Genomic DNA, 13,969 nt, shown 5'->3' on the forward strand with positions numbered 1-13,969 from the left:
ACTTCTTTCTTTGTGCAAATTAAACTTAAGACTACATACTTTAATGCTGTATGTATAGAAAAAATTATTTTTTTAGTATTAAAATGAAGTTTAATCGAAACATTCAACCAATTTTTCTTAATTTCATGACTACTGTATTCAACATATTTTCAAAACTATTGTTTACCATGTTACCAGCTGCATAAATACTTGAAACTTTGAAAATAATCTTTTTTTAATATAACAATTAATGTCCGATGGCCCATTGACTTGAAAAAATATTCTATACATATGAAATTGACAGTGGGCGGGGGTACCCGCTGGGCGGGGCTACCCGACTCTCCCCTATATATCATTATATATATATCATATGTACATTATTATATATATCATATATATATTATTATATATATGTTATTGTATATATGTCGAATGAATATTTTTATTATCGCTTTGAATTTTCGAAATATTTGCTAAATATCATTATTTCTCATTGATACAGTCGTTTCACTCTGATGGCGAATATTTTATTTGTTTGGTATCATTTTTCTCAATGCTACCAGCATTTAGAATACACTCATGTTAAAAAAAATATTCTTATTCGTAATCGAATTTCTTTTATAAAAATATTTGCTGCGTCGAAAAGATCTCTTGATTCACAGCTATCATGTAAGTCAGTAAAACATACTTCTCTGATAACTGGTAGTAACTTGTTAATGAAATAGCCTTATTTTTTTATTGCATTGAATTTTTATGACATTTGTATATTATTTCTCACTTAACTTGTAAAGTGCTCGACTTCGCGCACAGGTGGTCAGGCTAACAAAGCAGGGGAGCCATCCCCTCTGCAGAGGATCAAAATTGCTATGCCATGTCTTCGGATCATCCTCAGGGATGTTTCCCAGACCATCGTCAGCAGTCTATAGTGCTGCTCTAGTATGACGTAAATAAAATACCTAACTATCAACCCATTTATTTTGTTTTCCTAAAGCTCTTTAATTAGAGAGTAAATTAGTATTTGTGGTTTAAACTTAAATTAATAAGCATTAAATTAATAGTATAAATTAGTATTTTAAGGTCCAAGAACATTGATATGTTTTGAGTTCGATTTTTTTGAGTCTATTTAATTTCTCTGTTTAAAGTTTTTTTTTTTGGATATTTATTTTCGATAGCTAAGCCGATGTTATATCTTTGTGATCGTATTTATTTTAATTTTTTCTTCAATTTTATAATCTACGGGAATCAATCATTTTCTGGTTTTCAATTTCAAATTTATTGGATTGATTGATTTTATAAAATAATTAATTTTTTCAATATTTTAGGCTGTTTTTTTGTTGCTGAATTCATAAATGTTTGAACAGTTAAGAAATTGAAATATTTGAAGCTTTATTTTAATTCAAAAACTTGATTTTATAATTGCAAATGTATACTGGGTCTTTTCAAAATTATTTTAATGGTTCAATTTTTAATTTATCTTTTACAGAATTATTTACTGAATATTTTTATAAATATGAGTAAATAAACTTTTAGCATTTATCATTACATATTTTTTTTTAAATAAATTACGCTCATCAGCATGTAGTTATTGAAACCTATATTTTACAGACATAATTGTTAATATTGTAAGTATATCTGTAAACACAAATAGTTTGAAATTTGAATAGTTTTACAAGTTTTTTTTTTGAAAATTAAATACGATTGTGTTTTATTAATTTCTTGATCAAAGTTATTAGTATTTTTTCATTTCTTACTTCCATTTTGAATCATATTGATTATTGCTATTCTAACCAGCTACGTATTATATTTCAGCAATAAATATGTAGAGCAGCAATTAAGATAATTAAAAACTATATTCTAGAGGCTAAACTCTATCCATTAACTCTGAATTAGCGTAAAATGCTTTAAAAAATAGCCTTCAAAAATTAGGTATGCAATGAATATTCGGTATTTGGTTCAAGCGAGCATTTGGATTTGGTTTAATACTAAAGTAATGCAGCCGAAGATTACTAATATGGTTTACATTTATAATCATTTCAATTAATTTAGATTCTTAAATATAGAGCTATTAAATTATGTGTGCACAGTGAGCAAAATAAAAAAGATATCACCCTGATAAAAACTTTAATTGAAACTTTGCTAATTAATTAGAGCTAACTATTAATTAAATTTCAAAAGCAGACACAAGAACTTATTTTTTCTAAGTAAACATGTATTTTGTTTTACATATTTGAATTCCTGATCCTCAAAATAGGGGAGACAAAATTTCGAAAAGATCAGATTATTAATTAGGGGGCAAGGAATCTATATATATTTGGCGATAGTTCCAAAAAACAGTCATGTAATGCTGCCTCCACAAATGGTGTAAATTAAGAATGGTGCAATTTAAGAAAACCGTACACTAATTTAAGAGAGCAATACCGAATTTTACTCCGCTGCTAATCAACCAAGTTCAGACAATAAAAAAGAATGAAATAATGTTTTGTGATTCCTCGAAGAGGTTTGTTTATTAATAGTTAATAGAAAATATCTCGAAGTTTCTAGACAATTGGCACTTTTTGAGCTGATTTATGTTCAAAAAGCAAAGATTATTTTCTTTTAAATCTCCCTTGAAAAAGAAAATTTAAAAATTTAAATTACTTGTGATTTTCCAAGCTTTTAAAATTTGAAAACATGAACTTTTTAACTATCATTATTTGTGTGTTTTTTAAGTTGTTTTTCCTTTATATGAGGATTTGATACTAAAATCAAATTTGCATAACTTATTATAATTATATATACAAAATTTTAGGGACAATCATTTTCGCATCTTTGATCGAGTCTTCCAGGCAAAAAAGTTAAAAAAAAAAAAAAAAATGTTTGAAATTTTTTTTAGACCGTATGGTAATTTCAATGCACATTCGAAAGTTCTTCTATGACTGTAGAAATCGGTAAATGTTAAGTGGCATTCTGAAACATTGAAATATGCATGTTTGAGAATAACATGCTGTAAGGCTTCTATAAGTGTAGAAATTGGTAAATGTTAAGTGGCATTTTAAAACATTGGAATATGCAAGTTCAAGAATAACATGTTGTAATAATATGATGTATATTCCGGATTTATTGTTTAAAAAATCACTTCATTCTGCTAGATATTTAAGTTACATGGTTTTCTTTGGATAAAGATAATTTGCAAATAGCATCCTGATGTTTGGATACATTTTGAATTTTTTTTTTCTCGCAAACTCACCATAAAATTTCGCTAAGTGCTAGGTATAAAAATATCTTTTAAAGACGTCGAAAAAATTATTTTTGTAATTGAAATTTAAAAAATAGAATGAAAAAAAGTGGAAAATCCACTAGCACCAAAAATCTAAGTTAAATAGTTACAAACATAGTTATTTTAAACAAGTTAATGTTTCCGTCCTACTCGGAATTGTTTGAAAATGTATTTTTTATTTATCGATTCTAAAGTTTATTCTAGATACTTATTAGGGTATACTTTAGGGTATACTCTTCAATAGTTTATTTTTACACCCTTATTTGTTTTAAATTATTAAATAATTTGCTTAATATAAATTATTCAAGCTATATGATTTAATGCATCCATAGTGTAATAGAAAAAGGGGCTTCCAACGCATATTCTTATCCTCGATACCGCTATCGACAAATTAATAGAATAAGCTTAAATAAATAATATTAGCAAAATTGTTTCTCATTTTATCTTTCAAGTAATATGTTTCGTACAAACAGATTTCATTTTTGGAAATAACGAAATTCTTGAGTAGATTCCTTGGAGCAATATCATTCTTTTCCTCTTATGAAAAAATGTAGAAAAAATTTTAATTCATAATTTCTGTACAAATAATATTAACCATCTCACTTGGTATTTTTTTAATCAATAAATGTTAAAAAATTGCGTATTTTTATTACATATTTCAAATAAGACGAACATTCTAGAAATAGCACGGTTTTGGAATCTTTTTACAGTTTTCCATTTTTAGTATTTGCTGTTTAACAAAATAAGGCATTTTTCTGATAGCAAATTATACTATAATATTAATCTTGTGAATTGTGCTTAAAGTGCAAAAATAAAGTTAATAAGAGCACATTTTTTTAACAAATTTTTTAAACAGAGCAGCTTTCTTAAATGTAAATGTGTTTAAGCGTCAAAACAAAATTGTGGTTCGAATTTGTTCATATAAAAAACGAAGCAAACAGTTGCGGTTTTTTGAGTTGCACTAATATGTATTTACTTTTCACAAACCAAGCAAATAAGAAATAATGTTCTTGTAAGTAAATAAATAAATAATTTGATGTTCATTTTTAGAAAAAAAAAGGTGCTCTTATTAAATACGATCAGACAGATGCTTTTAGACTGTAATTTTACTGTAGCAAAATGTACTTAAATTCTTATCAGTTATAATTCTGAGACTGGGAAAAAACTTGACAACTTGAAACAAGTAGGTTAGTATATCTAATTTTAAGGCATTTTAGTTTTATTTTACTCCATATCAGTAAGTTTCTGTCCTAATTTTCTCCTTCTTTAGTTAAATTTTTAAATTTTTTTTTTTAGTGAAACAGATGCATTAAAAAGAATGATTTTTATCTTAGGATAATAACTAAGATTCGTTACTTAGAAATATCGCTATTTTTCATCGTGAAGGAGAATGTCCTGATGAGAACTGTTACGTTTTAAAGTAGAAGTATTTTTTAATATATATATTATGTAATAGTGTTTAAATTTCCANGGTTGAGCAACGCAGGTAGCAGTTGGATGGCAAAAATATTTTATTTAGCTTCACATTGTATATTCAAAACATTTTCTATCAATGGCGGAGCTCAAATCGCACTTTAAAAACTGTGTGCGTTAGTTTTTATCCTGGGGAAAGTAGCAAATGAATTTCCCTCTATTTTATTATGTCTTACGGTGAAAGGGAGACACTAATAATAATGAAAAATAATGGATAAATATGAAATCCTTTGAAGTTAGTGGAAGTTCTTCAGGAAATGTATTTATTTCCTGATACAATTTAAAAATTTCTTGATAAGTATTATGTAATTGACCAAAGACAATTTAATATATGCTGTATATGGGTCATTTTCTCATAGCATATAATTTTGGTGATTTTTGTTCTAAAAAAATTGCTAAATATTTATCCTAATATTTTGGCTAAACAGCCTAATATAAATGGCAAAATTTTTTTGCTAAAAAAAAATCTATCTCTTTTTTTCTGTGTTTATTTGCGTTGCCACAAAGAGCAATTATAGCAAAATATAGCAAAATATAGAGCAATATCAGCAAAATTGTTTCATCCATATAATAGGTAAAATTATTTATTTTAAATTTTAAGAAGGAGGGGTAATGATAAATGAAGTCAGGGAACTGACATGCAGAGAAGAAAATGGACATATTCAAGCAAACTTTTGAGACTAAATCTATTTTAGACAAGGTATAAGTAAACAGTACATTTATTCAATACATATTTCACAAAATTGCAACGAAACTGCGTTAATAATGTTACTTTTTCTAATGCGTATAATTCAATATTCATTGAAATATCTACCTAAGAAAACATTAGAAAGAGAAAGACAACACATACATATTAAATATTTTTATTATCTTATAAGAAACATTTCTAGAAAACAAAAAGTTCTAATATAAAAAATCGTCAAAATAAATAGCAACTGTTTTTTGAGAACTAAATAAATGTTAATATTTTATTTCTATTACTTTATTCCTAATCTAAATTCTAAATCTAGATGAAACTAAAATACATTCCAAACATAAATAATTATTAACTAATATCTTAAAATTTGTGTCAATCCCCTATGAGATAGAAATGACATATGAGAACATAGAAATGACAGCAAAATAATATTTTGTAATTTCTGTCATTCCCCTGTTTTCAATGCTGACAGGGGAATGAAGACAAGGGAATGACAAAATTATTTTATTTATCACAATGGCATATTAAGAGCAACTGCTTTTTTTAAAAAAATAAATTAAAAACTGTATTTTAAAGACTAATTAAAGGTTATTTAAGTTTTATTGAAAAATCAGTAAGAACATGGAAGAGATCGTGTAATGACAGGTAATTAAATACTCAACAAAATATTTGAATAATCTTGACAAAACCACGCTTGTTAAATAAAATCAAAAGTAAAGCAAAATGATTAACTAGGTTGCCAGTTTCTAACGTGTTAAGTATAAAATAAAGATACTCACTGTTTCCAGATTTAAAAATTGCATTGTTTTTTTCTCGGCGGGGGAATTGCGCAAATACTAAGGGGCAGCATTAAGTTTTTCAACATAGAGAAAATGTTTCAATTGTGTTTCGTTATGATTTTTAAGATCTATAGTTAAGCCTAACACTATATTAGCAATTATAATAAAGATATAAGAAAGAAACTTTATTTCAAGTTCCCTAATAACATACTTTTTGTTTGTAAGTAGTGACAAACAAGGGAATGATATTATTGAAAGAAAGCAAATAATTTAAAAATAATTTTTACTAATGAAAATCATTTATTTTTTGATTTAAATGTTTGAAACAAATTATTAAAAATTTTCTCACGTTTGGTTTTCTGTTTTTCAATAAATTTCTTCAATAGTTTTAAAATGAATGACTGAAAAGTATTTGTTTAGGGTAAATGACCCGTATACACAGTGCACAAAAATTAAACGGATCACCTTTAATAACTTTTCATCTAATGATCGGATCCTCACTCAGTCTTAATGGTTCACGGGAGTGACCTCAAATATGCTAAGTAATTAGTGCAGACGGCTTTGCATCAGAAAGGTTCTGGGTTCGAATACCGGACAAGGTATAGATATTCTTTTATTCTCTGTATTATCTGTCCTTACTGTGGGAGAAACATTTGCCTACCTAATAGGGTGCCCATGAAAGAGTGGCCAACAAATCTGCCCTTATACGCTTGAACTGACGAATGTCAACCCAGGTGAGCATAGTGCAGACTATATTTTAAGTTAAGAAATCTGACACCAAAACGTACTTTCGTTGAATAAACATGCCTTTATTACGACAGATTGACCCCAATATATAGAGGGAGAGCAATCTGGGAAATATGGTCTCAAAATTTTCGCCAGGAGGGCGGTCTGAAATCCATTTAATGTTAATTTTACTTTCTGTGTGTTTCATCATATCTCGAAACTTTTTTTAGGGAGCTGAAATTTTTGTTCACACAATAATAAAATTTGTTCATTCAAAAGAAATTTCACGCGAAAAATTCTTTTAGTAAATATTTTTTATCATTTTATTCAATAGTAATGGGAAAAAATTTGATTTGCTAAGAATACTATTTTTACACCGTTATAAAGAATGCAATTTTACATGACCATCTACAAAAGAAAGAAAATATCCTTCATTACCGAAATTTTTTATAACAATTATAGCATATTCATTTACAAATGAAATAATCTTATACAGCCCTAATTTTATAAAGAAAGACTGCAGAAGTTTTTCCGGTTAATTATAAACTTTTTCCCATTATTTACTTTCTTTTGAAAAAGAAACAGTCCTGTATATATGCCTTAAGTTTAAATCAGTCTTGATAGGCTGGCATATTTTTTCTCGAAAATAAGGCAATAATGAAATTGCTATGATACCAGTTTTTTTCAGAAAGAATTTGTTTTAAAAAATAGCATAGGTGATAACTAAGTTTTTAAAAGTTTCTCTGATAACATAATAGTAAAAAAATTTTATTGAAAATTGGGACAATTCTCAATTATAACATATTTCCTCTTTTTCATTGTTTTTTTTAAAATCTAGTTGCAAAATAAATTTTGCACAAATAGGCAGAGCGTTATAATGGCAACAACACGTAATTTTTTCTCATTTTTCTCTTCGTTCATTTTGGCAGGTTAACTTGTGCTCAACATCACAAGATAGATAAACATACATAAGCTGCCAAAAGTTGCCTTTCATAATAATTAATGAACAAAATTTTACTGATATCATTTACACTTGCTAGGAGGTCCTGGCATGTCGCACAATTTAATTTTGTTCAAAACAATGTGTGAAACTAATTTTATTGAATGTATTGTTCTGGTAAAAGATAATGCATACAAAATAAAATAAGTTTACATACACAAATGGGTGAAGGCTGAAGCCCATTAGCATTTCAAACATATAGAGTTTTTAAGAATGAAAAGGTGTTGCTGTCAGTTGCATTGTTAGTATTCTAGTTAGCTATTGAAAAGGCTTTGAACTTCAGAGAACATAGAATACGATTCATTTTTATTTAATTCATTGAAATACAGGCTATAAAATTGACTAGAGCATATAATTTCACACTAAAGCTAAAACATTTAAGAGCATAAAATAAAATATTGTGTCAGATACTTACAATGTATTTTCAAGTTTTGCACAGCAACTCATTGGAGAAAACTTTTGACTGCCACATGGACATTTTAAAAAGAAAATTATTTTTTTATTACTCCCTCTCTCATGTTTATTGTCTCAGCCTGTTGAAGCCCGCCATTCTGCTCTGCATGATATACCGTAAGTAAAAAGTTAAGTTAATCGAAGAAATGTTTGACCATATTTTCGAGAGAAATATGATAAAAGGAAATAAAAGTAACGTCTTAAATTAAAAAAAATTTTTTAACTTTAAATTATTATATACTAATATTGTTGACACTCTAAAGCATTTGATATTGTTTCACCTCAGTAATAAATATTGCTTTAATATTTTTTTTACTAATTTTTATATCAATGTCATTTTGTGCTTAATACTCAGAAGGATTCAATGATTAGACATTTAACTCCCTCATTGAAGAACTAGCTATTTTTTTAATAACTTCATAAATTTGCATAATATTGCGAATGAAGAAATAAGTAAGTTTTCAGTTCTCATCGTTATATTTTATTTTATATTATATAACCGTCTTTGAACAGAAGACCCAATTTTTGGGTTTACGACTACTAATGTTCAACTGTGTAGCCTTGCAATTTTGAGCCCAATCCAGAAGACAAGTGAACTCCTGTATTAAGTATTGGGAGAAATGTTGCTTTCGTGGAGGACATTTTTGATAGAACTAACCCTCATTTGCGTTACACGGAGAGGAAACCAACGAGAACCTTCCGTGGTTAGCCTGACGGCAAAAGAACTCAAACCCATGATCCGTTTACCACTGAGGATATTTCACATCAGCACTGTGGTCGGTGAAAGCCGGATGCGGAATTCGTATTGACCAGCCATTGCAGGGATTCGAACCCGATTCTCCTCATTGGAAGGGGAATGCTCTATCCCCTGAGCCATCGTGGCTCTTATCGATATGTTTAAAAAAACATTTAAAAACTTGGTAATAGATATGAAAATCACAAATGAACTTTCATGTAATGACATTTCAAATGCATTAAACTAATGTCAGTCTATTTTTCATTCTTTGAATTTCAGTTGAAAGGAAATTTTTCTACGCAAAATTCAAGATAAATAAAATTGAAATTTGTTATTTTGAGTAAAATTTCATAAGTTTGTACTAAAAAGCTTTCGGAAACAAAACAGCTGAGATAATGTAAGCAGTTATATACAGAGGAGTCAATAAAATTGAAACAATAAAAATAATAGCAGTGTAAAATTAAAATTCTAAAAGTGGCCCCCGTAGCTGCACCACGACCATCCGGAACAATTGAGATTGAGGACATCCAGGAAGAATTCGGTGAAAAGAATATCCAGTCGTGTGAAATTTACTGAGCTCTAATCTTAAAATTTCAATCAATACCATCAATCTGTACAAAGACTGAACCATCTGCAAAAGTAAAATCATAATTAAATTGAAAAAACGAGGAGAGGACATTTTTGCACTGAAGATTGTCTGTCGTCCTATCTTCGTATTCTTACTTTTTACACAGTGTAGTGGTAAATTTTTCTGTGGAGGGTAATGCTAAAAATGTAAACATTTTATGTAAAATTTTTTTGTGGAAACAAAATGCAGAAGAATTATAAAATTTTTTGTTTTAAACTGTATTCGGTTTAAAGTTCTTTACAGTGTAACTACTTTAAATTCAAGTGTTCACTTAGATACTGAGCTAAATTAAAAGCTCACTAATTTTTATCTACATATAAGCATGCAAAGATAGTGTTGTTTACTTACAAATTGTACTTATTTTTCGTCTAAATAATTGTTATAGAGAAATGCTGTTTATAAGATTATCAGGGATTGCCTTCTATAAAAATATAAAAAATAAAGAAAGAAAATTAAAAACGGTAGCTGATCTATTTTAATAGGAAATTTCGACCACTGAGACTTTTGCATCTTGAATTACTTACGAGATATTACAGCTACTGAGCAAGTGAACTTGTATCCAAAAATATAAAAACAATTATTTCACTCTTCGTTTTATCTTCTGCAAACAAAAAATGTCTATCCTTTGCCATATTTTAGGAAGTTAAATTTTAATCTTAGTTGTAGCATTTCTTAAGAAAAAACCTAAATAATACTAACGAAAAATAAATGCACCAACTTAAATTTAATATATTGAATCGTTTTGTAATAGTATTTTTCTTGTTGTTGCTGTTACTATGTAAAATAATGGATTCAATATAAAAGAATGTGTGAAATATACTCTCAATCTTAGAGAACTTTGAATGTAATTAATAAGCAGCTGAATAATTAATTTTTAACACACACTATACTTTGATAAGATTAGCTTGTTTTTATAATTACCTAAACGTAAACTTAGAAGTTTAAACGAACGAAAATAAATAAATGGAAGAATAAATAAAACTTTTTACAAGCAACTTGAAATAAGAAATAGCTTTCTTAGATGAAGTATACAAAAATAATACGCTATAATTTTTTTTAAAAATTCAATCTGAAATAAAACAACAAAAAGCACCAGAAAATTTTGTACAGGATGTTGCAAATTAAGTCTACAACATGGACTAAATTAAAAAGTGATTAAATATACAAAAAATTCAAATTATTAGATGTATATACGAGTATTTTTATAGTTATTGATAGTTAAATATGAACAAATCAACAATGTTAAAAAATTATAAATACTTTCAAAAAATTTGCAGCAAGTAATAGAATATCACTTCTCACTACATGGCCTACCGTAAACAACAGCCTCAACCATTTAAAGAGACAGAGGAATATTGTAAAATAAATATTGTAATAACGATATTTAATTTTGAATCTTTGGCTTTTTAAGCAAATTTGATCTATTTTGGCTCCTTAAACCTTTTTTTCTAGAATTTTATCACTAAATTAGCTTTTTATGAAATAAATTAACTTTTTATGAAATCTCGTCACCTGAATATCTAAAATGCCTTCCAGATTCTTCGGTGTTCACAATGTCGAACAAAATTAATCTAATATCGAGCAACATTTCTGTACTACTTGGGAAATATGTCGCCCTGGTGTCACAAACTTCATTTTGACGTGACCAAGTTGAGATGTCAATAAGTCACATTTTCTTCACCAGGTGACGTCACTGCGACACTAGGTGACGCCACTTCGACGACGTCCGAGTTTGGGTAACGTCAAAATGTGACGTCACCAAAGACCCGACATAGTAACCTTTTTTGATCTACACATTAACATCCCGAATTTTACAAACTTTTTCTATGATTTGAAATAAATTCAAGTAAGAGCTTCTATTTTTGGTAATTTTTCTGTTAAATTCACTGTATTAAACATTAATTTAGACTGAGCTGATGATTTTAGGGACATGGCTTACGGATAGTTATTTTTAAGGGATTATGTTTTGGGGGTGGCATTTCTGCAAGTGGAACAATGGTCTGATTTCAAAAAATATAAAACAACAGCTGTTGGAGTTTTATATTCTAGCATGATTTCCCACACTTCTAAGGTTTCAAAAAGAACAAAATACAGTAAATGTTTTAAAATGACTACCGAATTCTCCTGTTTAAAATGTAAACTTTGCAAGATTGAACTTACATAAATAGGAAAAAATATCCAATTTGTTAACTCTGTTTATGATGCATAGTTACACGCTAATTGCTTAGACCTTGTAAAAGGTATACCAAACAGGATGTTAGAATTAATATTCAAAAAGAAACGAACTATTTTTGAAGTCTTTTAAACATTAGATTTTGTGTCTTTATGCCAGATATTTCATGTCGTGTGTTTGACTTAATTGGATGTAATTTTATTTTATATTTTAAATACAATAAAATTTTATAATAGTTAATTTATTCTTGCTAATTTTTTATGTGGTTCAGAAAAATTAACTATTGTTTGAATTATTACTGGCATATTTGAAATTAATACTTGTCTTTATAATTATGAACTACAGTGTAAACATACGCATAGCCTTATACAACTCGAATAAATTATTAAAACGTTTTTTTTTTACTTTTCAGTGGCTTCTGTCAAAGTAACAATACAGCTCCTTTGAAATTTGAAGATATTGTTCCAAATAATTACGATAAACTTGTACCACCAACTACCAATGGTAAGTCTAAAATGTTATCATTAGTTTTAATAAGCAAGATCAGGTAATGAATTGTATAATTATAATGCTTAAGTTACAGAGTCATATTTTAAAGGAGATAACATATTTGTTTTAAAGCTGTTACGTCACAATATTTATGGCAATATATTTATTAGTTTGATAAACTGTTTGTGGCATGGTACATCATAAATATGGTCTGCGTACATCATAATTCAAAACATCTATGAAAAGATTTAATAAATAAAACGTGTTATTTAACATGAACTCTGTTTTTATTTGTTAATTTGATGATCGTAAAATGGAAATACTAAATTGTTGTGATGTTTGAAAATAAGTTTTGAAGTTGAGATCCCTAAAAATGATCAAAAAAGATATCTCATTTTTCTTTTCTAGATGATACATTCATCAATAAAACAAAATCTGTATGACTGTGTTTGTATAAAATGGACCCGCATTTTAATTTCAAGAAGATTATCAAAACTGCGTTTAGCAAAATAGTTCTTAATTTCTTATACTACTGATTCCAGAGGTAGAGCGTTAAAATTTTTGAAAAATAATTAAAATTGTGCTTTGTTTTGATAAAATAAGTATGCTTGGCATTTTTATTTTAGAAGGATTAAAATGGTTATTGTAAGAGTTATGATAATGGAGGTTAAAATGGCGGTTAAACTTATAATCAAGATTGAGCTTTAACTTTTAATTGATAATGAGGTTTTATTTCAATTATACATCATACATACATACAAGAAATACTGTAAAAAATTTTAATGCCAAAAATGAGGGCAACAAAATGATGTAGAGGTAAAGACATAGAAAAAGTAATACAAATATTTATAATTAGAGTAAAACAAGGTGCACATAAGAGTTAATATAAAACAATTTAGGATGTTTGTGATCAAAAATCAAAGAAACGTGTAGTAAAGAGATAATATCAACGCGGATAAAAAGAACCAAAGCGGAAAGAAAATATACACTACAAAATTATTTAATACAGTTTACAGAGACTTAAAAACACCTTATAGCATAACTAAGGGCATACATACACATTTAAACAACGAACTATTGCTTAAATAAATATATAGAAGCTTTGAAAAACATTGAAAAACAAAAAAATCTACAGATGATATCTAACGCGTTCCTACAGTGGTGTTTCGAAAAATGTAGGTATTTAACAAATGATGTGAAAACGCATGAGATTGGTTTAAACTTTTCTTATTGTAAAAGTTTTAAAGGACAGTGGTTTACTGTCCTCAGTAATTGCCTCAAATTATAACCACTACTAACTAACAGTATGCGGATGGCGCTTCTAGTTGGTTGTGCGTCTAGTTAGGTCCCTCTTCTCATTGTCGTATGAAGGGTGCAATTTATAAAAATCAAGAACTATCTTGGAAATAAGCTTCTACCTGGTCAAGAATGATGTATTAAAATACATTATGCCAAGTTATGCCGAGATTAAATTTGAGATATTGCATTCAGGATTAGATTTACAACTAAAATATAATGTATTTACTGATAGTATTGCATTTATCATTAAATTTTTATTATTATTATGAGTAATTGGATTT

At 27.8% G+C, this 13,969-nt stretch overlaps 1 protein-coding gene across 1 annotated transcript in view; it reads left to right on the top strand.

The window, feature by feature from the left end:
* LOC107436394 (glycine receptor subunit alpha-1) overlaps positions 1-13,969 on the top strand; it is a gene marked incomplete at its 5' end in the record, with an annotated part of 95,340 nt that overhangs the window by 23,386 nt on the left and 57,985 nt on the right. The window contains 1 exon segment of the mRNA XM_016048103.3: positions 12,313-12,404. Within this exon segment, the coding sequence (XP_015903589.1) occupies positions 12,313-12,404 (92 nt within the window).

This window comes from Parasteatoda tepidariorum, chromosome X1, assembly GCF_043381705.1.
Source record: "Parasteatoda tepidariorum isolate YZ-2023 chromosome X1, CAS_Ptep_4.0, whole genome shotgun sequence".
NCBI lineage: Eukaryota > Metazoa > Arthropoda > Arachnida > Araneae > Theridiidae > Parasteatoda > Parasteatoda tepidariorum.